A 24,482-nucleotide genomic window follows, 5' to 3' on the forward strand; every position below is an offset into this window, starting at 1 on the left:
ATTATTCTAGGGTCTTCAAAGATGAAACTTTATCACCAACGATGTAAAAGAGCATCAAATTAATATGTTTTAACCATATTGGATCTTAAAAGTGATTATTGGTGTACATTTTTTTTTTTTTTTTTTTGTAAATTTAGAAACAAATAATATTATCGTGCACATTATGAACGGGGGGAAAAAGTTTACATTTGCAAAGATCTGAAAGGATTTTCTATCCAAGTTAAATTGGAAAGCTAAATATTTATTACAAGACAAATCCTTTAAAATTAATTTTAAAACCCATGTCTGTTTAGAAAGTGGTCAAAGAGAATTTTTTCCTCCCCATTATTGCTATCTCCACATTTTTAGCTAAAGAGATTATGAGAGCTACAGTTGAAATCTCAAGGTCTCGCAATACAGTAGTCCCTCTTATAGATTAGAATACTTGATGGATACAAACAGACCTGTGTTATAACACTCTGTTGGAAAATGGTTAGTTTTACAACCATTGGCTTTTTTTGGGGATGCGTTAGAAATTCTGCTAATTTAAAAAAGGATTAAGAATCCATTTTAAGCCTTCTGGTACAAGTTAACACTGGCATTGCAAACAGATGGAAAGCCACAGATCCCGTACAAAAGTCTCAACACAATCGTGTTTGGAACATCCTGACACCGATCAAGAATATATTTAAACAAATAAAAGAGATTTCATGACTGGCACACCGGCAGGGCCACAAGAAATATACAGAAATTTGGCACATGGCAAAAGAGATGAGGTTTGCCGTCTATTCTGACATGGACTGAAGTTGAAGTTCATTTTGGACACGGCCGGAGGTGAAATCCAGCAGGTTCTGGAGAACCGGTAGAGGAAATTTTGAGTAGTTCGGAGAACTGGCAAATACCATCTCTGGCTGGCCCCTGAGTGGGGAGGGAATGGGGATTTTGAAGCATCCTTCCCCTGGAGTGGGGTGAGAATGGAGATTTTGCAATATCCTTCCCCCAGGAGTGGGGAGGGAATGGGGATTTTGCAGTATCCTTCACCTGGAGTGGGGTGGAAATGGAGATTTTGCAGTATCTTTCCCTTGTCACGCCCACCAAGCCACACCCACAGAACCGGTAGTAAAAAAATTTGAATTTCACCACTGGACACAGCTCATTTAAGACTCTGGCCATGGCAAACAATATGTTCTTTCTTATCTCAGCCAATATTCCTAGTCAGTGGGATGGCAGTGAAGGTAATGAAAATGGAATCTGGCAAATGCAATCAGCCTAATGCAAATAAGACCCCTTATTCCTAGGACCCCAATGTTCCTTCATTGAGGCAGCCACGTATAATAACGTGGAGACACTTCCAGCAGGGTTCCTGGTGTGGTAACATCGAGGTCCATCACCCAGCTCAGGATGCTTTGCTCTCAGCAGCACAAGAGGGTCCTGGAACTCATCCTCTCGATAGCTCTCCTGATCTATTATTTTTCATGATCTGAACTTTGTGCTGCGACAAATCAGTGCTTTTCTTTTTACGGATGCAGATCCTAGGTCAGGGTTGGCGAAGATTTTCAGCACTAAGTGCCGAAACGGGGGCACGTGCCGGAAACCAGAAGAGCAGCTACCCGGTGCGCATGTGCATGCTGGAAAGATGATTTTCTGGTTTCCAGCGCACACATGTGCGCCGGCCACCTGGTCTTCCGGTTTCTGGCACACATGCAAGCGTGAAGAGCAGCTGGCCTGTGCGCATGTGATTGGCGGAAACCAAAAGAGTAGCCGCCTGGCGCACGCATGTGCACTGGGCAGCTGCTGTTCCGATTTCCTGCGCTCCTGCATGTGTGAAGACCAACTGGTCGGCACGCCGGAACCCGGAAGAGCAACGAGTGATGGCTCTGCATGCCACTTCCAGCACGCGTGCTATAGGTTCGCCATCACGGTCCTAGGTAGAGGCAGATATTTCTCTCTCTGGGAACACTGAGAGTATCTGCTGAAAAAAACTCTGCTCTGGCAACAGGAAGAGCATCCGGCCAGTAAACACTCTGCTAGCTCCATTCAGTTGTCCAGACTCCCCCCGGCAAGGGATTGTGGGGTCATTAAATGATGATGATGATCACACTGCTGGCTCATATTTTCCTTGTGGTTGACAAGGGCTCCCAATCCCTCCCACATATATTACCACCAACTCAGGCCTCTCTGTCTTGGCAGTGTTGAAAGAAGCCATTTCTATTTAAACTAAAACCCTTCTAGTCAGCAAATATTCGGTGTAACCAGGACCATAGTTTCGTAGAACAGGTTATTCAAAGTGCTCACCTTTCACTGGTCTAAGACTACTCAAAAGAGTTGTTGTTTTTTTAAAAAATGTGTCCCATGGAGATGATTTCTCTCTGTCCGAAGCACCTGCGGAGCAATTTCTGAGGAGTAATCCATTCTCCTGGGAAAATTTTAATAATGGTTTTGGAACAGGCTTAATCAAAAGAATAGTGTTTCCATATACCCTGTTTCCCCCAAAATAAGACATCCCCTGATAATAAACCCAATCCGGCTTTGGAGTGCATGGCAATAAAGCCAAGCGCTTTTTTTTTTAATTTGATTTATATGCCGCCCTTCTCCGGAGACTCAGGGCGGCTTACAATGCGCTAAGCAATAGCCTTCATACTTTTGTATATTTATACAAAGTCAGCTTATTGCCCCCACAAATTGGGTCCTCATTTAACCTACCTTAGAAAGGATGGAAGGCTGAGTCAACCTTGAGCCTGGCGAGATTCGAACTAGCAGTAATTTCAGGCAGCTGTGTTAATAACAGGCTATTAGTCTGCTGTGCCACCAGGCTCTTATTTCAGGGTTCAAAAAAAATATAAGACAGGGTCTTATTTTTGGGGAAACACGGTAGTAGTGTAAGTTTGGGGTGGAATCAAGAGGGATTTTTAAATTAAATTGTCACTATCCCTGATCCCCCAAGGCAGAGTTTCCCAATGTTTCCGGCTTTGTGGACCGGGGGTGGGTGGGCGGAAGGGATGGTTCATACAAGCAGCTGGCAAGCATGTGTGCGCAGTTGCATTTGGCGAGTGGCGTGCATGTTTGCATGCAAATGGAGCCCACACACATGCACATGTGTGCGCTTGCCCACTGCTCGTGCAAGTGAGGATATGGGTGCGCGCGCATATGCTTGCCGGCTGTTTCTGCAGCCCAGTTGCAAACTCCTCATGGCCCACTCATGGGCCTCAGCCCACTCAGGTTGCGGACCCCTGCCCTAAGGAGTGCCGATTCCCTTGCAAAAAAAAAGAGAGAGAGAGAGAAGGAAAGAAACATGTGCAAACTTCAAAGCATAAAACTCGGTGTCGAGTAAAAGACTTGTCCTAAGTTTTTCTTGACAGCTTGGAAACTTCTGACGTCGATCAAGGAGCATTTCCCACACTTCTCCAGCTGCCCCCAAACGCCCAGAGTGTTGCTAAGAATTCTGGGATGCCCGATTCATGCAGGACGTTAGCCAACCTGTTGGGCTCCAGACCACGCTTCCTGTTTGGCAACTCCTTTACAGTTAGCTGTCTTCTCACCGAAGAATCCTCATGAGCTTCTGAGGAGCTCTTAACCGGTCAACTGCTCTGTTAACTGTTCCATTCTTCATTGCTGCAGTCTCCATTTTCATCATCGTCGGAGTCAGCGGAGACCTTCTTAATCCTCTGGATGGCTGCCTTGATGCTTTGCTCCAGTTCACTGCCCAAACCCTTCGCGACGCCTTCCTTGGGCTCTTGACTGACCTTCCGCAGTTTAACCCCCTGCCTAATGGCGGCAAGAATGCTGTCGTTGAGAGAGTTGCCACCGGAGGTTGCCTGTTGGGTCAGGTCCACTTTGCGAAGGAGGACTTCGCCACGCTTGAGGGAAGCCAAGACCTCATCCATGGACCCTGAGGTGGAACAAGTGAAAACAACGTCATTCTTGGATGAAAAGAAAATCCAAGGAGAAAGCTACCTCAGGTGGCCTCAGGTTGACTTACAGACCTGGGTTTTTGTCTATGTGGCTGCTTCTTAGTCTATCATTTCCCAGATGTAGCGTTTTTGTTTTATTTCACAGCCAATTATTATGGAATATATTTTTATTGCTTGTTTCTTTTGATGATCTATTTTTTTTGTATGCCTCCCAGAGTCACGTTCATGAGATGAGTGGCTACATGGATGGATGAATGAATGAATGAATGAATGAATGAATGAATGAATGAATGAATGAATGAATGAGTGAGTGAGTGAATGGGTGAATGACATCCCACCCTCATCCCAAACAACTCTGGGCAGCATGCAACACCAAACAAACATTATTCCCCACCTCATTATGTACATATGCATCTGAATCAGAATAATATCAAAAAATAATAACCAGAAAAAGCAAAGAAAAACCCTAAATAAGCCCCCAAATAGGTAGCCACCATCAGTCAGCTATCACCAAACCCCAATGGTTTAACCTGGCTTAGAGAATTGCAGTAAAGATGGTCCTGCATGTACTTCTGGGAGAAGGATAGCAGAAAGGATAGTAAAGGTAAAGATTCCCCTCACACATATGTGCTGGTCGTTCCCGACTCTAGGGGGCGGTGCTCATCTCCGTTTCAAAGCCGAAGAGCCAGCGCTGTCTGAAGAGATCTCCGTGGTCATGTGGCCGGCATGACTAAATGCCAAAGGCGCATGGAATGCTATTACCTTCCCACCAAAGGTGGTCCCTATTTTTCTACTTGCATTTTTTTACGTGCTTTTTAACGGCTAGGTTGGCAGAAGCTGGGACAAGGAACGGGAGTTCACCCCCATTACGCGGCACTAGGGATTTGAATGCTGAACTGCCGACCTTTCAATTGACAAGCTCAGCATCTTAGCCACTGAGCCACCGTGTCCCATAGCAGCAAGGTAGGGGCCATTAAAGAAAAGACTCTCTTTTCTGTAATATCATAAGGGATTTTATTCCCTTCAAAAAGCTACAAAAAGGTTCTTAAGATACCCGAGGAAATGTTGTGAAGTGTTAATACCACTTTATAATGCCTTGCTAAGGCCACACTTGGAATACTGCATTCAGTTTTGGTCGCCACGATGTAAAAAAAGATGTGGAGACTGTAGAAAGAGAGCACAGAGCAGAGCAACAAAGATGATTAGGGGATTGGAGGCTAAAACATATGAAGAATGTTTGCAGGAACTGGGTATGTCTAGAATGAAAAGAAGAACTAGGGGAGACATGATAGCAGTCTTCCAATATCTCAGGGGCTGCCACAAAGACGAGGGAGTCAAGCTATTCTCCAAAGCAGCTGAGGGCAGGACAAGAAGCGATGGGTGGAAACTAATCAAGGAGAGAATCAACTTAGAACTAAGGAGAAAGTTAGACAGTTAAAACAAGTGGAACAACTTGCCTCCAGAAGTTGTGAATGCTCCAACACTGAAGTTTTTAAGAAGAGATCGGACAACTGTTTTTCTGAAATAGTATAGTGTTTCCTGCCTGGGCAGGGGGTTGGACTAGAAGACCTCCAAGGTCCCTTCCAACTCTGTTATTCTATTCTATTCTATTCTATTCTATTCTATTCTATTCTATTCTACTCTATTTCTATCTCTACTCTATTCTACTCTACTCTACTCTATTCTATTTCTATTCTATTCTATTCTATTCTATTCTATTCTATTCTATTCTATTCTATTCTATTCTATTCTATTCTATTCTATTCTATTCTATTTCTATCTCTACTCTATTCTACTCTACTCTACTCTACTCTATTCTATTTCTATTCTATTCTATTCTATTCTATTCTATTCTATTCTATTCTATTCTATTCTATTCTATTCTATTTTACTCTACTCTACTCTACTCTACTCTACTCTACTCTACTCTACTCTACTCTATTCTATTTCTATTCTATTCTATTCTATTCTATTCTATTCTATTCTATTCTATTCTATTCTATTCTATTCTATTCTATTCTATTCTATTTCTATCTCTACTCTATTCTACTCTACTCTACTCTACTCTATTCTATTTCTATTCTATTCTATTCTATTCTATTCTATTCTATTCTATTCTATTCTATTCTATTCTACTCTACTCTACTCTACTCTACTCTACTCTACTCTACTCTACTCTACTCTATTCTTCTCTCCAGCTTTTCAGCATGCACTCCCGTTTCCAGAGGCCTCGATCAACATATCCTTTACATTCTCTTTGGGATGCAGGAATGACAGCGCAAGGCCTGCAGCTGCATAATAAAGACCGTATCTTACATGCAAAGAAGTTCACCTCTCCAAACAGAGCTGGGGAAAAAATCTGTGTGCCACTCAAGGTTGACCACTTCGGAGGGCATCACAGGCAGGAGACGCTGGGTTGCATTCAAATGCAGCCGCTTCAACTGAATCTCTGCATGTTAGTTGTTATGCAGCAAAGTACGCTGGATCTGTAGCTCTTCTAACTTCATTGTCTTTCAATGAGAACTCAAGGACACATTTTTTTTTCCTGATATTATTTGATAGAATATAATATCCTTTAATGCAGGGGTCTCCAACCTTGGGAACTTTAAGACTTGGGGACTTCAACTCTCAGAATTCCTCAACCAGCAAAGCTGAAGAGTTGACGTCCACAAGTCTTAAAAGTTCCCAAGGTTGGAGACCCCTGCTCTAATGTTACTACAGGTACAGTGGTAGATTGCTCCCGATTCTTTCCGGTTCTTGAGAACCGGTAGTAAAAATGGTGGGAGGCTCCACCCACCCACCCTGATGTCACATTTGGTGATCTGCGCTCACGTTGCGAACTGGTAGTAAAGATAAGTAGAGCCCACCCCTTGTTGTGGCCCGTCAGCGGCCTGTGCAGCTAGTAACTGATTCCGACAGTGAGGAGGCTGGTGTGGTGCTGCGCCAGCAGCCTGTGCAGCTGGCATTCAAGTCAGACAATGAGGAGGCTGGAGAAGATGTAGTGCCAGAGGCGGGGATTCAGCCAGGGCCTTCAGAACCTCCAGAAGCTCCCATAAGTGAAGAGGAAGAAGAGGAGGAGCCTATTCTCGATGCACGGGCGCGCAGAGCTGCCAAAAGGCAGGAGTGGCTCCTCAGGAGGAGGTCTCCTTGAGAGTAAGGCTTGGGGCTAATTGGCCACTCCCTTAGCCTATTTAAGGAGGGATGCCGACTGAAGCAATTTGCAGGGAACAACTTCGTTCACTCTCCTTCGTGCCTTGATCTTAGTTCTCTGCAAATTGCTTCTGGGCTTTCTGCCAACCATAGTAAGATTACGATTATTTATTCTTTAAATTCTTGTAGGCTGTTAAGAAAGTTAATTAACAGCCTTTGTTTGAAAAAAACTGATTTAATTTAGTAAACTAAGGTTTGTACAGACTTTGTGTGTGCTGCGTTCTTTGGGTTCCGTAGCTGAGGCAGAACACCCCTGTACAGGTAGTCCTCAACTTACAACAGTTCTGTTTAGTGACCATTAGAAGATACAACGGCATTGAAAAAAGTGACTTATGACCACTTGTCACACTTATGACTGTTGCAGCATCCCTGGTGGTCACGTGATTGACAGTCAGATGCTCGACTAGCGACTCACATTTATGTTGCTGGATTCCTGTGATCCCCTCTTTGCGGCCTTCTGACCAGCGAAGTCCGGGGGGAGGGAACCAGATTTGCTTAACGACCATATTATTCATTTAAGAACCACAGTGATTCCCTTAACAAAAATGTGGCAAGAAAAATTGTAAAACGGGGCAAAGCTCACTTTGTCTCACTTAACAATATACATTTTGGGCTCAGTTGTGGTCGTAAGTTGAGGGAGAGGGAGAGAGAGAGGCAGAGAGAGAGAGAGAAAGAGAGGGAGGGGGAGAGAGAGGGAGGGAGGGAGAGAGAGAGAGGGAGGGAGAGAGGGAGGGAGAGAGAGAGGAGGGAGAGAGAGAGGGAGGGAGGGAGAAAGAGAGGGAGGGAGGGAGAGGGAGGGAGGGAGGGAGAGAGAGAGAGGAAGAGAGGGGGGAGAGAGAGGGGGAGGGAGGGAGAGAGAGAGGAGGGAGAGAGAGAGGGAGGGAGGGAGAAAGAGAGGGAGGGAGGGAGAGAGAGAGGGGGGAGAGAGAGGGGGGAGGGAGGGAGAGAGAGAGGGAGAGGTGTGTGCGTTTGAGTATGCATGGAAGAAAAAAAGCGCTCCATCTCTTTACCTGTGTAATTCTTGGTGGGACACCTGGACGCAGCTTCTGCTTTCTCCAAGGAAGTAGTTCCTTTAGCCGAGCCGTCACATACAAGAGGCCGTGCCTTATCTTGGGCTCCTGTGCTTTTTAGGCCAACAGTCTGGACACTTGGGGGTGGGGGTGGGGGTGGAAGAGGAGGTGGAGGTGGAGGTGGGGGCACAGATAGTGGTGCCCCCACGCCTTCCTTGGGAGGCTCCGGCCCATGCGGTGGTACAAAAATCTGGACGGGAACATCTCTAGGAGGCTTCTGAGTCGGTGCTTTGGAAGTCCTGACTTGTGTCGGATGGAGATTTCTGGATTGTTTGGCAGCTGGACCTTTTCTGATTGAACCAGCCTGTGGGGGAACCGTTGCAGGTCGTCTTGGTCCAGCCTGCTTGGAGTTGACGGGCCGAGAGCGGGAAGTCTTCAGCACAAACTGCGCAGGGCATTTCTGCAAGGTGAGAGAAGGCATCCATTTTGAAAACGGCAGGTGAGCTGACTACAATTCATCCCCCGTGGCTGTCAAACCCTTGGACACCCCCAAAGGTCCTTTTTCAAAAGACAATTGGAACTTTCTGTGTGTTTTTTTTTCCCCTTGAAAACATTTTGCTTCTCATCCAAGAAGGTTCTTCATGAACTGAAGACTTGAGAACTGAAGAATCTTCTCGGATGAGAACCAAAACATTTTCAGGGGGAAAAAAAATCCCCAAGAAAGTCCAGTTGCCGTTTTGGAAAAGCACCTATGGGACAACCATAATCTGTCTGATTGAGAATCTCCATAAAGGTAAAAGGTAAAGGTTCCCCTCGCACATATGTGCTAGTCGTTCCTGACTCTAGGGGGCGGTACTCATCTCTGTTTCAAAGCCGAAGAGCCAGTGCTTCCGAAGACTTCTCCATGGTCATGTGGCTGGCATGACTCAACGCCAAAGGCGCACGGAACGCTGTTACCTTCCCACCAAAAATGGTCCCTATTTTTCTACTTGCATTTTTTACGTGCTTCCGAACTGCTAGGTTGGCAGAAGCTGGGACAAGTAACGGGAGCTCCACCCATTACGCAGCACTAGGGATTCGAACCGTTGAACTGCCGACCTTCTGATCGACAAGCTCAGCGTCTTAGCCACTGAGCCACCGCATCCCTATGGTCTATGGAGAATCTCCATAGACAAACCCATAGGCATGTTTTCCGTATCATGATGTCTTCACATAACGTGTTCAGCCAGCTCAACGAAAGGCCTAACAGTGTCATTTGTTTCAACATGCGAAGCTGGATGAATGTTAACCTTGGGGAGATTTCTCTCTGGCTTCTAGGATTCTTTCTGTTTGGTTTATGACTTGATGTACATAACAGTAAAACTAGGTGGAGCTTCAATCTGTTCTAGCAAGTCTCTTTATTTAGATTTATATCTAGAGGGCGTGACAGCAATCCTGCAGCAACTAGTAAAGAGCTCATTTCCCACCATCACTGTTATAGGTAAAGGTAAAGGTTCCCTTTGCACATATGTGCTAGTCCTTCCCAACTCTAGGGGGCGGTGCTCATCTCTGTTTCAAAGCCGAAGAGCCAGCGCTGTCCGAAGACGTCTCCGTGGTCATGTGGCCGGCATGACTAAACGCCAAAGGCGCACGGAACACTGTTCCCTTCCCACCAAAGGTGGTCCCTATTTTTCTACTTGCATTTTTTACATGCTTTCAAACTGCTAGGTTGGCAGAAGCTGGGACAAGGAACGGGAGCTCCCCCGTTACACGGCACTAGGGATTCGAACCGTTGAACTGCCGACCTTTCAATCGACAAGCTCAGCGTCTTAGCCACTGAGCCACCGCATCCCGCTGTTATAAAGCAGCAGTTTTTGTAGAAAGATGACCTTCATCAATTTCCTGTACATGCCACTTCCATTGTCCTTTCATTCTCTTCCAGACCACAAGGACAGAGTTGTGTCAAGGTGACACTGATTAAATTCTGTGCAAAACCTCCTGCTGCCCCTCCTTGTGGTTTCTAAATCCAGAGTTGTTATCTCATGATTGATGCTGGACCAATAATAATCAATCCTTGTTTCTATTTTGCAAAGCAAAATATTCTGCGAGAGGGCTGAGGAACAAGATAAATGGTGATACTTGCCTCCTTGAACGATTTAAGCCTCTCCAGAGTTTTCTGCCGCTCTTCCTTGATCCAGGCTTTTTTCTTCTTCTCATCTTCTTTTCTTTTCTCTCTTTTCTGCAGTTTTAAGGACAAGCCTTAATGCACACATAGAGGACTCTGCTTACAGTGGAACTAAATAGCTTCGAACATTGCAAAAATGGTTGGGGGCCTGATAACAGATTGCCTAAATTATGGAATGGGAACGGAGACATGGAAGGGGGAAGGGAAGAGAAAAAAGAGGGGAGGAGAGGAGAGGAGAGGGAGGACGACGGGAGAGGAGAGGGGAGGAGGGGAGAGGAGAGGAGAGGAGAGGAGAGGAGAGGAGGAGAGGAGAGGAGAGGAGAGGAGAGGAGAGGAGAGGAGAGGAGAGGAGAGGAGAGGAGAGGAGAGAAGAGAAGAGAAGAGAAGAGAAGAGGAAAAACTTAAGGGTATTGTGCAGTATTTCTGATCTGATTTCCAAAAACTGCTCTGGAGTCTCAACTCCAATGTGCCACCACCTCAACCCGAGTGCCACACCTGAAAGCAGCTGTGAAAGGCAGATGTGCAATCCCAGGAAAAAGTGTGGCCGTTTTAAGGAGTTATAGACAGTTGCTATATTTTAAATCTTGCATGAAGTATTTTTTTTTTTTAAAAAAATAAGTGATGCCCAGCCCCAGAATTTATATAGAATTAATTATGAGCCCACATAAATACCTCTTCTTTTAACGGTTGGTTACCTTGTTTAGATTATCGTTTATTGGTCTGGGACCATAAATAAATGTTATCTTTATGATGGTGTTGTTAGAATTTCCCATGAGATTCACCCACTCATAAGCAATCCCAATGTATATTTGCTTGGAGAAAACCAAAGCGCGCACAATGAAGCTTGCTTACAAATGGACACAAAATAAGATTGTGTTCTTAGCTCCAAATTGCAGGAAACTCAAAATCTATAACTAAGAGCAACATATAAATGGAACCAACCTGTCCAGTTGTATCCTACTCTAAGGTGCAGTCCCCATCTCCGTTTCTTGGCTAAGGGAGCCAGTGTTGTCTGAAAACATTTCCGTGGTCATGTGATCAGCATGACTACGGTTCCCACCGAAGTGGTACCTATTTATCTGCTTGCATTTGCGTGCTTTCAAACTGCTAGGTGAGCAGGAGCAAGGAACGGAAGCTCACCCGTCGTGCGATGCTCGGGTCTCAAACCTGGGCTGCCAGCTTCAGCTGACAAGCTCAGCATCTTTAACCGCTGAACCATTATGCCAATCTACTGTATACCCCATATATACCTGTCTGTACCAATCTACACCTCATGAATTTGTGGGGTACTACAGCTTTCAACTAATAGGCGTCTTTCTGGTTTTGAAATAGCAGTAGCCCTCCCTTATTATGAGGGCTACCTAGACTGCCTTCAAAATAAACTAAGATTCTGGGAATGAAGAACAATTCTGCATTTTATTGGTTTTTTTGCACACTGACCCACAGCCCTGTTATAACTGGAAACAGAACGCTCTCTCTCTCTCTCTACTTTCCACTTCTTAATACGTACAATCTGGATGTTGTGATGCTGTTGGAAGTAGCGTGTGATTTCCTGTGCCTCCTGGATCCTCAAACGCCGGCTCTCTTCACATTGATCCTAAGAGGAAAGAAACCAGTGTAAAAATCCCACTAGCTGAAATCTGAAGATTCAGGCAGAAATCAAATCCACTGAATCGGAATATTGGATTCATAGCTTTTCCACTTTCTGCTGAATTTTCTAAAAAAAAAAAAAAATACAATTCAAGCCCCCGTGCAAAGGATTGTGGGGGAAAAGTCATAACTTAGCATCCTTGGCAAACCAAGTTATTCCAGCCCTAAGGTAAAGATAAAGGTTCCCCTTGCACATATGCGTTAGTCGTTCCCGACTCTAGGGGGCGGTGCTCATCTCCGTTTCGAAGCCGAAGAGCCAGCGCTGTCCGAAGACATCTCTGTGGTCATGTGGCTGGCATGACTAAATGACAAAGGCTCACGGAACGCTGTTACCTTCCCACCAAAGGTGGTCCCTATTTTGCTACTTGCATTTTTTTACGTGCTTTCGAACTGCTAGGTTGGCAGAAGTTGGGACAAGGAACGGGAGCTCACCCCATTACGCAGCACTAGGGATTCGAACTGCTGAACTGCCGACCTTTCAGTTGACAAGCTCAGCTTCTTAGCCACCGAGCCACCGCATCCCCTTTGTTCCAGCCCTAAGACCTGCCATCTCCAGGTAGGGTTGTAATTCTGGAGAGTTTCTCCCAACTGATGACAATAAGAAGCTCGGTGGGCCAGCATCATTTTTTGGGGGAAAAGATCTACTGAATCTCTAAGGGTCACTTCCAACCAAAAAAAACCAGATTCTCAACTGATTCTCATTAGTTAGATCTATTGCATGGGGAAAGGGGTTAGATTACGTACAGATTCTTGCTAACTGGTTATATGTACTTTAACCCATTTATCAGCAGTACGTTAAGCCTTGATGCCTTTGATCCTCTCTCCTGACCCAAGGGAGACGCTGCCCCCTGCCCCCACTTGGCTTAATAATTATTCCTTAATTAAAGGAGTAATTGTACAACCATCCCCAAGGCCAGGCCAAGAGAAATCCAACAAGCCTTCTTTTGCAAAACACATACACTACAGCTCTACAAATTCCATTCAGAAAGAATCAACAATTCCCAAGCCCATATTTTTAGACCGTTTTCTAATGTATGGAACTGAACAACTTGGAACTGAATACACTCGAAACCGTAGAAATGGTGGTAGACTTTAGGAGAAACCCTCCCATACTACCACCTCTTACAATGCTAGACAACAGTATCAACAGTAGAGACCTTCAAATTTCTAGGTTCTATCATATCTCAAGACCTAAAATGGACACCTAACATCAAAAACGTCATCAAAAAAAGTACAACAAAGAATGTTCTTCCTGCACCAACTCAGGAAGCTCAAACTGCCCAAGGAGCTGCTGATCCAGTTCTACAGAGGAATGACTGAGTCGGTCATCTGCACCTCTATAATTGTCTGGTTTGGTTCTGCAACCCAACAAGACAGACACAGACTTCAACGGATAGTTAGAACTGCAGAAAAAAACATGGCTACCAACCTGCCTTCCATGGAGGACCTCTATATTGCATGAGTCAAAAAGAGGGCTGTGAAAATATTTGACCGGATTGATGATTCTCACAAAGGGGTCCTAAAAACATATGACCTAGTTTCTTGCATGGCAATTTTAGCTTTTAAGAATTTGGTAGAGAGGTAGAACTTCTCTCCCCCTCCCCCCTCCCAACATGGAATGGTTTCTGAGACCGGCTGAGGTGGCGTATAACAATGCACACAAACCTCATAAAAGACTTTTCTGGAACTAGTTACCTTCTTGTTCCTGAGATAAGCTCTTCTGGAGCAGATAATCCCCCGCTTTGTCTCCAGCTGCTGGGTCTTCTGCCTGAGCTGTGCCACTTCAGAAGAAGAGGCACAGCTTGTTTCCAGGGCCCGATCCATGGCTTCTAATTCCTCAGAGTTTTCACAGGTGTCGTAATAAATGACTTCATTCTGGATCTCTATGGAAGGGGGCAAAAGGATTTCAAGTGAGTAAAATAGGCAACCCATCTCTCCTACCAGCTTTAGTGCCTCGCTAGAAAACTCAAGACATTTGCTGATAGTTGTGGTCCTTTAACTCTTGGAGAAACATCAGTTGAAGACTTGGGGTGTAGGGTAAGCAACCAGAAGTCTTGAAGATCAGAGGTGGGCTTCAGATACTGGAGCAACCCGTTCGCCCAGCACCGGAAATGCGTGGGCGCACCATCCACATGTGTGCGGTGTCACAAAACACGGCAATTTACATGCACATGCTGTCCGCACATGCCTGTGACATCAAACAACACGGCGATATAGGAAGGAATTGGGGTTTTTTTAAGCCTTTATCCGCTCTCCTCAATAAATACATTTATTGCATCGCAGAACTTGGAGAAATGCAGCAAAGGAAGAATCCTCCTGTTTTAATCCAGTGCCAACATGAAATTTATTTATTTATTTATTTATTTATTATTTATTTATTTATTCATTCATTCATTCATTCATTCATTCATTCATTTATTGGTTCGATTTATATACCACCCTTCTCCAGAGACTCAGGGCGGCTTACAATGGGTTAAGCAATAGCCTTCCTACTTTTGTATATACCTGCTTAGTAGGGCTTTCGGGCCCCCTAAGCAGTGTTCTTTTTTATACAAAGTCAGCTTATTGCCCCCACAATCCGGGTCCTCATTTTACCTACCTCGGAAGGATGGAAGGCTGAGTCAACCTTGAGCCTAGTGAGATTTGAATTTGCAGTAATTGCAAGCAGCTGGTGCTACTTAACAGCACTTTAGTCCGCTGCACCACCAAGGCTCTGGTTCGGATTAAAATCGCCTGGTTCAGATGAAAATGCAAAGTGCAGCCAATATATCCTGTCTCCAGTCCTCACCCTTGATTTGCCTCTTCAACGTCTCCAGCTGTGTCACCAGCAACATTTCTTCATTCTTCAGGATTTCAAACTGTACCTCGTACAGCTCCAGCTGGGTTTCGTAATATTCTAGCTCCAGTTTTTCCACTTGAGCCATGTCAGTCTTCTGCTCGCTGAGTGTCTCCATCTTGGGGAGATCCCAAACAAAACAGGAAACGTTATTTAAGGCCACAAATATTACATGCAAAAAAATGAGGCATTTTGGAGGAAAGATGGTTGAGATAATAACGGTGTCAGCCCCAGCCCTGCGATCGGTGGTGGGTTGCCCCCGGTTCAGACCAGTTCTATAGAACCGGTAGTAAAACCGGTGGGAGGCTCCGCCCACTGACCCTGACGTCATAAGAAGCGAACTGCACATGCAATCTTGTTGCGAATCGGTAGTAAAGGTAAGTAGAACCCACCCCTGCCTGTGATGGTACTTGGGGGCCGCCATTCGTTTGGGGATCGCCATTCCGCTGCGGCACACTTTTGCCGACGACCCTTCCTGTGTGCCTGCTCCCTTGGGTCGGCATGCCTCTCCCTTCGACTTCCCAGCCGCATGCTAGATGACGTCAGGGTCATGCCCTGAAGCAGTTTATCACCACCTATCACTTTAAGGAAAGACGGAGCAGCACGCAACAACTGAAGTGGCTTGTGACGGATTGAGGAGGGAGAGGGAGGATACGGGGTAATTGGATAACTGAGTGATTGCACTGGGGTGTGGCTGTACACTGATTAAAAGGTGATGTGGAGCATGGAGCGTCAGCTCCAACGAAGATTCCTTTCTGTAACAATTTAAGGTGGTCACTTAGTACCGATATTAGGATAAACAGATTTGGTTACTGCGTTTGTGTACTGAGGTTTAGCTTTGTAGCACTCGAGAAGAAATGGGGTTCCTTTACAGTAAGGAACTAGATTCAGGTATAGGACAGAAGTGGCTTTGGGTGCTCCGACATTGTTGGGACCTGGACAGAGGTAGCACATTTCTTCTGCTCCTTTTAGGCTTCTTGATGGTTTTTGATACCATCAACCATGGTATTGTCAAGTTTCGAGGTCGTCTCAAATAAATTGCATTTCAAATAAAGTCTTTGATGAAAAACGTCCATTTATTAAGCACGACATTCTAACTCTGACTCCATCGTAGTCAACACTGGCTTCCTGACCCAAAACCCTCCTTTTCCTTTCCCCACTCCTCTGCACTCATTGGCCATCTTCCAAGTCACTCTACCCCTAATCTATTGCCCCAGCTCAAAGAAATTTCCCCTCTCCCGTCCATCTCCTAGGGGATATTATCTCCAGGGAAAATAAGTAGGTGAAAAGTCAAACGTCCCTTTCCAGACGCCTCCGCTTCTCCTTCTTATGTCAGCACTAGAGTAAATGCAGCTTGAAGTGCTGACAGGTATCTTGCTGGACTGCCTAGGGCAGAGGTGTCAAACTCAATTTCATTGAGGGCCACATCAGGGCTGTGGTTGACCTTGGGGGCCTGGAGGGGTGTGGCCAACTGGGTGGGTGTGGCTGACTGGGTGGGCATGGCCAGCTTGACACTATACTCCCCAAACATGTTGAGAGTTGGCTTTTCTCTCCTTTCCTTTTAAAACCTGTATAAGGGAGGTCATCTGGCATGTTGAAGTATGTTGATGACCCTCAATTTTTTTTCCAAAAAAGTTTTTTATTTTTATAAACAAACAAACATACAATACATAATCAATCAATCAGTGTATCATCTGAGTACCTCTTTTGTGTCTTTTCCCTACTCCTCAATTGTTTCACATATCCTAATATTTATCATTTCATTTATTATGCCATTTCTCCCACCTTTCTTTACACTATTATTCTATATACAGTATGTATCTTCTCCAACCAATAATAAAATTGCCCCCATATCTTAAAATATTCCGATTCCTCTCTTTCTTTAAGTGTCAAAGTCAATCTATTCATTTCTGCACAATCCAATATTTTCTTAATTATTTCTCCCTCCATAGGGGTTTTCTCTGCTTTCCATCTTTGCACAAATACTATCCTCGCTGCAGTTATAACATGTACAATCAAATATCTTTTTTTCCTTACTAAATTTCTCTGGTAAGATACCCAATAGGAACAGTCCAGGTTTTAAATCTATATGTTTTTGTATCGTTTCTTCTAACCATGTTTTGATTTGATCACCCTCAAATTTATATTGCAATTCTAGGCTGTGAGAAGAGGTGCTCTGAAATAAGTTTCCCGATGGAAATCAGATTGACCTTCTTATTGGGTTTCAAGAAGACCTCTCGTTATTAGGCAATAAATCCCCAGAAATTTCAAAGAAGATGGCGGGATATTAATCCATCATGAACGCAATAAGGAAAGCTCCTGAGTAATTAAGCTCTGTTATATTATCCCAGATGTACTTTTCTAATATTTTACTGCACCGGTTGTTGTCGATGTTTTATATTGGATTTTGGTCTATGGCCATAAATAAATCTGAATGTAGAGTATTCTCAAGAGAGCATCTGAACATGCTTTTCCTGAGCAATTAATTTTAGCTTAGCAAATCTGTCCATTTTTTTTCACTTTCAATGCCAATATAGCAAGTGGACACTCTCTCTCTGTCTACCACAAAGCCAGAGCAGGGATGCATATGACAGAGTGGTGCGATGGCCTAGAGGTGGAGCTCTTGCCTCACCATCAGGAGGCTGTGAGTTTGATCCTAGGTAGAGGCTGATATTTCTCTCTCTCTGGGCACACTGAGAATAGATCTGCTGAAAAAAACCTCCGCATCGGCGACAGGAAAGGCATCTGGCCAGTAAACACTCTGCTAGCTCCATTCATTTGCCCAGACTCCACCCTGCAAGGGATTATGGAGTCATTAAAAGATGATGAGGATGAGGATGGATGCATATGACGGAGGGAAACAGGGAGTGGGAGAAATAGCCTTACCTGCTTTCTGATGTCGACTCTTTTGTGCTTCAGGCACAATTCTCTGGCTCTCATATGCTGAAGGGTTTCTTTTGCTAGCAGATATTTTAAGTTTTCTAATCTTGGAGAAGCGGAGGCCCAGGCAGCTTGGCCAAATCGCTTTTGATCTTGCTCCATCTGTTTGTGCATTGCTGGTGAACAAGGAAGAAACAAAAAGTAAAGCACGGTCTCGAAGTGGCTAAGAAGAATCTTGCACTTCCTTCTCCGGGAAGAGGAAAGAATGTTTGAGATATATAAAATAGAAGAGGATATGGCCCAATAACTATTCTAAACGACTCTAAGAATTCATTTTAAAAGTCAGGCATGAAGGGAATAGACAAAAAGAGAAGGTCGAAGAACAGGAGGCCGACCCAGAAGAAGATGGAAAGTCAACATCAAAGAGACACTACAACGGTGTCAATTAACAATGGTTGAGGCTGCAAGAAGGGCAAGAACCAGAACATTGTATTGAGGAGGAAGAGGAGGAGGAACGAAGAGGAGGAAGGAGGAAGAGGAAGGAGAAGGTGGAAGAGGGAGGAGGAGGAGGAAGAAGAGAAGAGGAGGAGGAGGAAGAAGAGAAGAGGAGGAGGAGAAAAGAAGGAGAAGAAGAAGAAGGAGAAGGAGAGGAGGAGGAGGAGAAGGAGGAGAAGGAGGAGAAGAAAGGAGGAAGAGGGAGGAGGAGGAGAAAAGGAGAAGAAGAGAAGGAGGAGGAGGAGGAAGGAAGGAAGAGAAAAGAAGGAGGAGAAAAAGAGGAGGAGGAGGAAGGAAGAGGAGGAAGGAAGAGGAGGAAGGAGGAGAAGGAGAAAGAGAAAAGGAGAAGAAGAAGAAGGAGAGGAGGAGGAGGAAGAGGAAGGAGAAGGAGGAAGAAGGAGGAGGAAGGAGAAGAAGAGAAGGAGGAGGAGGAGAAAAGAAGGAGAAGAAGAAGAGAAAGAGGAGGAGGGAGGAGAAGGAGAAGGAGGGAGGAAGAAGGAGGAGGGGGAAGAAGAGAAGAAGAGGAGGAGGAGAATGGAACTAGGAGTTGCTGAGGAAAGGAATTATTACAAGTTGCTAAGGAATGAAGCATCTCTTGATTTTAATATATTTAGGAGAAGGTAGCCAACAGATTCAAAAAGCACTGATTTCCCCATATACCATATTTTGGGTTGTACCCACTCTTCCACCCTGGCCTATACTGCCCCCACGGCCACCCCCTTTAGATTTTCTCAATGAAAGTCTCTTTTGCTTATGTCTGGCTCACCTGCGAGCGCAGTCACAGTTTCCTTGAAGTAGCCAACTGTGATGTTTTGAATGGAGCACACGGCTTCCTCCGCCTGATCTGTCCACTCCTTGGCCTCTTTCTGCAAAGCTTCTATCCTCCTGGGACCCAGCCGGTCGGCTTGCAAGGATTTCTGCAAGGAGACACATTTTAACACCCGCCTACCGGAGTGTTGAACAGCTCAGTAAATCGTCTGCCGGCAGGTGTCACACATTGGCGGTTGTTGACGCATATTTTGAGTGACAGGGAGCCGGAGAAGAGAGGTGAAAGAGCCACATGCGGCTCCAGAGCCGCAGATTGCTGACTCCTAGTCTGATGAAAAGAACGACTAGGGGAGACATGATAGCAGTCTTCCAATATCTCAGGGGCTGCCCCAAAGAAGAGGGAGTCAAGCTATTCTCCAGAGCACCTGAAGGCAGGACAAGAAGCAATGGGTGGAAACTAATCGAGGAGAGAAGCAACTTAGAACTAAGGAGAAATTTCGTGACAGTGAGAACAATTAACCAGTGGAACAACTTGCCTCCAGAAGTTGTGAATGCTCCAACACTGGAAGTTTTTAAGAAGAGATTGGATAACCATTTGTCTGAAGTGGTGTAGGGTTTCCTGCCTAAGCAGGGGGTTGGACTAGAAGACCTCCAAGGTCCCTTCCAACTATTCTATTCTATTCTATTCTATTCTATTCTATTCTATTCTATTCTATTCTATTCTATTCTATTCTATTCTATTCTATTCTAAATCCATACATCCTTAAGTCTTGGGATACGGTTTGTTTTTCTTTTTGTTTTTTTGAAAGAGTAGAAAAAGAAACTTACCAGAATCTCAAGTCTATATAACGTGGCCAGTTCTCTCATGTCTCGGAACGGTAACAATAAATATTGATAGAATTCAGTTGCCACGGTCACCAGCTCCCAATAAGCTTCATCTTCCTCCTTGTACAGCTCCATTAAATCTACCAGCTTATCAGCATCTTTGTGCTTGTGAAGAACCTACCAAGACGATAATAAAGAGAGTTTATTTTGAGAATTAGCCAACAAGTTTTCGTCTTTGCAAGGGAGGCCGGATTTTTATTTGCTTTAATTTATATGCCGCCCTTCTCCGGAGACTCAGGGCGGCTTACAATGCGTTAAGCAATAGCCTTCATACTTTTGTATATTTATCCAAATGAGGACCCACAAACTGGGTCCACATTTCACCTACCTTTGAAAGGATGGAAGGCTGAGTCAACCTTGAGCCTGGTGAGATTTGAACTGGCAGTAATTGCAAGCAGCAGATGTTAATAACAGTGCTTTAGTCCACTGTACTACAGGCTCTTACAAAGCCTGTAGTACATACTGAGGTTTAAGGAGAAAGACCGTTTACTGTGGTCTTCCTGCCTTTGCTAACTTTTCACTGGCATGGAAAATCTAACAGGGAGAAGATACTAGAGAAGTTCAAATAAAGCTATGCTCAAAGTAACGTTTCTCCCTCATTCTCGCTCATCCCTTCCCCGAGAATGTTGCCTCATGTGTTGAAAACTGGCAAGAGACTCCAGACCAGAGGTTGGCAACCTTAAACACTGAAAGAGCCACAAAGGTCCTAACCGGAAGCCCCCGTTCAATTCTGGAACCGACCGGAAGTCCGGTTCCCCCATCATAGTCTCCTCTTAGCGCGGCGTCCTTTTTCCTCTGCTGACCAGAAGTCCGGTTCCTCCATCATAGAGTGTCCTCCTAGCACGGCATCCTTTTTCCTCTACCTGTCCTAACTGAAAGCCCTATCAATTGCGGAGCCGACCAGCAACAAGGAGCCGCAGCAGAGGGATGAAAGAGCCACATGCGGCTCCAGAGCCGCGGGCTGCTAACCCCTGCTCCAGACAGTAATAGAATCTTTTGACATGAGCCAAGATGGGGTGCTTGCCAGCAAAGAGAAGGGACTGTCCAACTGAAAGAACCGATGATGTTCATGGTTTATAGAAGGGGTCTCCAACCTTGGCAACTTGAAGACTTGTGGACTTCAACTCCCAGAGTTCCTCAGCCAGCAAAGCAAAGCTGGCTGAGGAATTCTGGGAGTTGAAGTCCACAAGTCTTCAAGTTGCCAAGGTTGGAGACTCCTGGTTTATAGGGACTCCTGGCATAGGAAGTTAGCACCCACCCCTCCTAGAAAAATAAAATATTTAAGGAAATATTAAAAAAGGCAGAATATTATATTTCCTTGGATGAGAAATGGAGAAATGTTTTTTTAGGCAGGAAGCAGACTCACTCTTAATAGCCCCCATCATCCTCAATAGCTCACAGCAGATGTCCCCACTTAAGAGATAAAGAGATAACTAGGTCTATTCACCCAAGATCCAACAAAGGTAGGATTAGCCCACTACCCATCTAGCAACAGAGCTCATCACATGGCACCTGGGGAGATTGCATCACCCAGCAAGATTCAACCATGCTTGGGACTCAGGACAGCCTACAGAGTTGCCCCTGCATGGCCCCACAGGAGTCTGACAACCAATCAGAATACAAGCTCAAATTCAAAGCCCAACAGAGGGCATAAAACGCAAGCACTCTCAGCATTTCTGCCCCTTTTTCTCCTTCACCCAACATCATCAAGGCATGTGATCCTGTCCACCATTAAAAAGCATCTTTCCAAGCGGTCTCCATGTTTCCAGTGTCTTTCCCCCCACCTTGGAACTGAACCCAGATGGACATTTCTTCCAACACTGGTTTATAGGTTCAAGAGCAGACCACGAAGCTCCAGAGAAATGTTACTGTTCCAGGAGAGGTTCAAAACATCGCTACATCCAAACCAATCTTCCGTCAGATTTAGTTGAGGGTAAGCCTATCCACTGATGGCTGCAAGCCCCTCTTCTCTTCCCAAATACTATGCTCTCTCCACAAATGCATGGGGATACTGATTAAGAGGAATTCAAAGTCCAAAGGAACCTGTCAATCAGGGAGGCTTGGACTATGCTCTTAACTAAAGACTTTGACAGGGTCGAAGTCCTGTCCTTTCTTTTTGCTGTGGCTTAGCGTCTGCTTCGTAAAGGTGGTTTATGGCTCACAACCCTCACAGCTTCAACCCTAAACTGTCTACCGTGGACCTCACCCCATTCCTGAGAGGTCTGTAAAGAGGGCGTGCATAAGCGCACCAGCGTGCCTACTGTCCCGGTCCTACTGTCCCCATTTCTTTGTATTCATTTCCTTGGGTCATGTCCATGTTCATATTTAAACCTGCTATCTTGTACATGTTTGACAAACCAACAAACAAAGTAACTAACAAACAAACAAACAAATAAATAATCACAGTGTGATTATTAGGAGCCTGGTTTAGCTCAACAGACAGAAGCACTGTAATTTAACACCAGCTGTCTGCAATTACTGTAAGTTCGAATCTCGCCAGGCTCAAGGTTGACTCAGCCTTCCATCCTTTCTAAGGTAGGTAAATTGAGGACCCAGTGTGTGGGGGCAATAAGCTGACTTTGTATAAATATACAAAAAGTATGAAGGCTATTGCTTAACCCACTGTAAGCCGCCCTGAGTCTCCGGAGAAGGGCAGCATATAAATCAAAAAAAATTTTTTTTTAAAAAAAGTGTTTCTCAAGCTTAGGAATTTTAAGAATGGCGGACTTCAACTTCCACCTCTGGGGGAATCCTGGGAGTTGAAGTCCCATTCCTTATCTAGACTTCCCAAAAGCTGAGAAACTCTTGGCAAGCGCACTAGCGTGCCTACCATCCCGCTCCTACTGTCCCCATTATTTTGTATTCATTTCCTTCGTTCATGTCCATGTTCATATTCATACCTGCTATCTTGTACATGTTTGACAAACTAACAAACAAACAAATAAATAAATAAATAATCACAGTGTTTCTCAAGCTTAGGAATTTTAAGAACGGCGGACTTCAACTTTCACTGGCTGGGGGAATCCTGGGAGTTGACGTCCCACTCCTTAGCTAGACTTCCCAAAAGCTGAGAAACTCTTGGCAAGTGCACTAGCGTGCCTACCATCCCACTCCTACTGTCCCCATTATTTTGTATTCATTTCCTTCGTTCATGTCCATGTTCATATTCATACCTGCTATCTTGTACATGTTTGACAAACTAACAAACAAACAAACAAACAAACAAACAAATAAATAATCACAGCGTTTCTCAAGCTTAGGAATTTTAAGAACGGCGGACTTCAATTTCCACCGGCTGGGGGAATCCTGGGAGTTGACGTCCCACTCCTTAGCTAGACTTCCCAAAAGCTGAGAAACTCTTGGCAAGAAAGCAAGGGCAAACCGGTAGCACTCCAGACAGAGGTTGCTAAACTACAATTTCTGGCGTCTCTCCGCATTACTCACCATTCCTAAGGATGCCGGGAACTGTAGTTCACAGGTCGGGAAAAGGGCTGTACTTGTGCAGCTCGACCCTCCCCCCCCCCCCACACACACAACAATCTCAGCTGGTTTACTTTCAGCCTGGGTTAACTTTATAGCCTATCTGGGTAGGGAAACCAAAGCCCCCACACCACCAAAGCCCCCTACTCCAAGCCTCCTCCTTAAGCCCCTTTTGCAAGGGATGCCTTGTGAAATCATTAACCCTCCTTCCCTCCCTCCCTCTCCCCTCCCTCTTCGTCCTTCAAATTGCCGTACCCCTCTCAAGGTCTCCTTGCCCGCCGTCAGCTGCCCCTTGAGACTTTTCCTGCGGAACTCCTGCAGGTTTTCGAAATACTCCTCTTCCTCCTGCTGATCGTGGGCGAAGAGCGAATCCAGGAGCGTCTTCCGTCCGCAGGCTTCCAAGGCCCAGCCGAAGTAGGCTTCCAAGCGCCGGCACAGGGTCTCCAGCTCCGTCTCCCCCAAAACCGGGCAGCTGGGGAAGAGCAGCGCCCAGAAACCGCTGGGTCCGCTCAGCGCGGGGGGCAAGGCGGGGAAGCAGGGCTCCAGCTGCTGGTTCAAAGCCGCCAGCTGCCGGTGGACCCCCACCAAGGCCTGCGGGGAGTACAAGCCGGCCCAGCTCAGCCGCTGCTCATCGCCGGCCTCTTCATCCTCATCCTCATCATCCTCATCCTCATCATCCTTCTCCCCGCCGGCTCGTTCTTGTAAAGTCCGGTTGTGACAAGTCACCGCGAATTTGCTCTCCACGCCGTTCCAAGCCACCAAGAAGCGCAGCTTGTGGGGCGGCTCGGGCTGGCCGAAGATGTTTTCCTTGATGGCCACCCAACCTTCCAGGCTGTCCGGCTGGATCTCCTCCACCAGCTCCATGGGCAGGCGAGCCCACCCCCCGTGGGATGCGCGCTTCAGCTGGGGGGGAAGAAAAGGAAGGCGCTTTCCCACGCGCGCCCAGGGAACTTCAAAGCGGCGGCGGGGGGTCTCCCAGCGTTCTAGAACGCTGGGAAAACTTTGCCTCCCTTCGAACGAAAGGGAAAGTGTCGGGGTGACAGCCCCGCTGGTTGGCTGGTTGGTTGGCTTCCTTCTCTGACGTCACGCGAGGCTCTCTGGATTCTTCATTGGCTGGCCGGCTTTCGGAGGTGGGGGGTGGGGTTGGGGTGGGGGTGGAGAGAAGCGAGCTTTGAACTCGTGGGGATGCGTGACTCCGCATTTGGTCAGCAAAT

At 45.7% G+C, this 24,482-nt stretch overlaps 1 protein-coding gene across 1 annotated transcript; it reads right to left on the reverse strand.

The window, feature by feature from the left end:
* Positions 1 to 7: 7 nt before the first annotated feature.
* Positions 8 to 24,367, reverse strand: WHAMM (WASP homolog associated with actin, golgi membranes and microtubules). The gene is made up of 10 exons (XM_034434653.3): positions 23,524 to 24,367; positions 19,732 to 19,905; positions 18,902 to 19,052; positions 17,647 to 17,816; positions 14,713 to 14,878; positions 13,620 to 13,807; positions 11,785 to 11,871; positions 10,233 to 10,328; positions 8,111 to 8,570; positions 8 to 3,868 (listed from the first exon to the last, which is right to left on the reverse strand). The coding sequence occupies exons 1-10, from the start codon at positions 24,130 to 24,132 to the stop codon at positions 3,570 to 3,572; spliced, it is 2,400 nt and encodes a 799-aa protein (XP_034290544.2). The 5' UTR covers positions 24,133 to 24,367; the 3' UTR covers positions 8 to 3,569.
* Positions 24,368 to 24,482: the final 115 nt, after the last annotated feature.

This window comes from Pantherophis guttatus, chromosome 13, assembly GCF_059756535.1.
Source record: "Pantherophis guttatus breed Tessera chromosome 13, ASM5975653v1, whole genome shotgun sequence".
Taxonomy (NCBI): Eukaryota; Metazoa; Chordata; class Lepidosauria; order Squamata; family Colubridae; genus Pantherophis; species Pantherophis guttatus.

Coding starts and splice junctions, on each gene's coding strand:
- WHAMM (XM_034434653.3), bottom strand. CDS start 24,132: ATGGAGCTGGTGGAGGAGATCCAGCCGGACAGCCTGGAAGGTTGGGTG. Junction 19,906..23,523: donor GCAAGGAGACCTTGAGAGGG/GTACGGCAATTT, acceptor TCGTCTTGGTAG/GTTCTTCACAAGCACAAAGA. Junction 11,872..13,619: donor CTTATCTCAGGAACAAGAAG/GTAACTAGTTCC, acceptor CTTTCCTCTTAG/GATCAATGTGAAGAGAGCCG.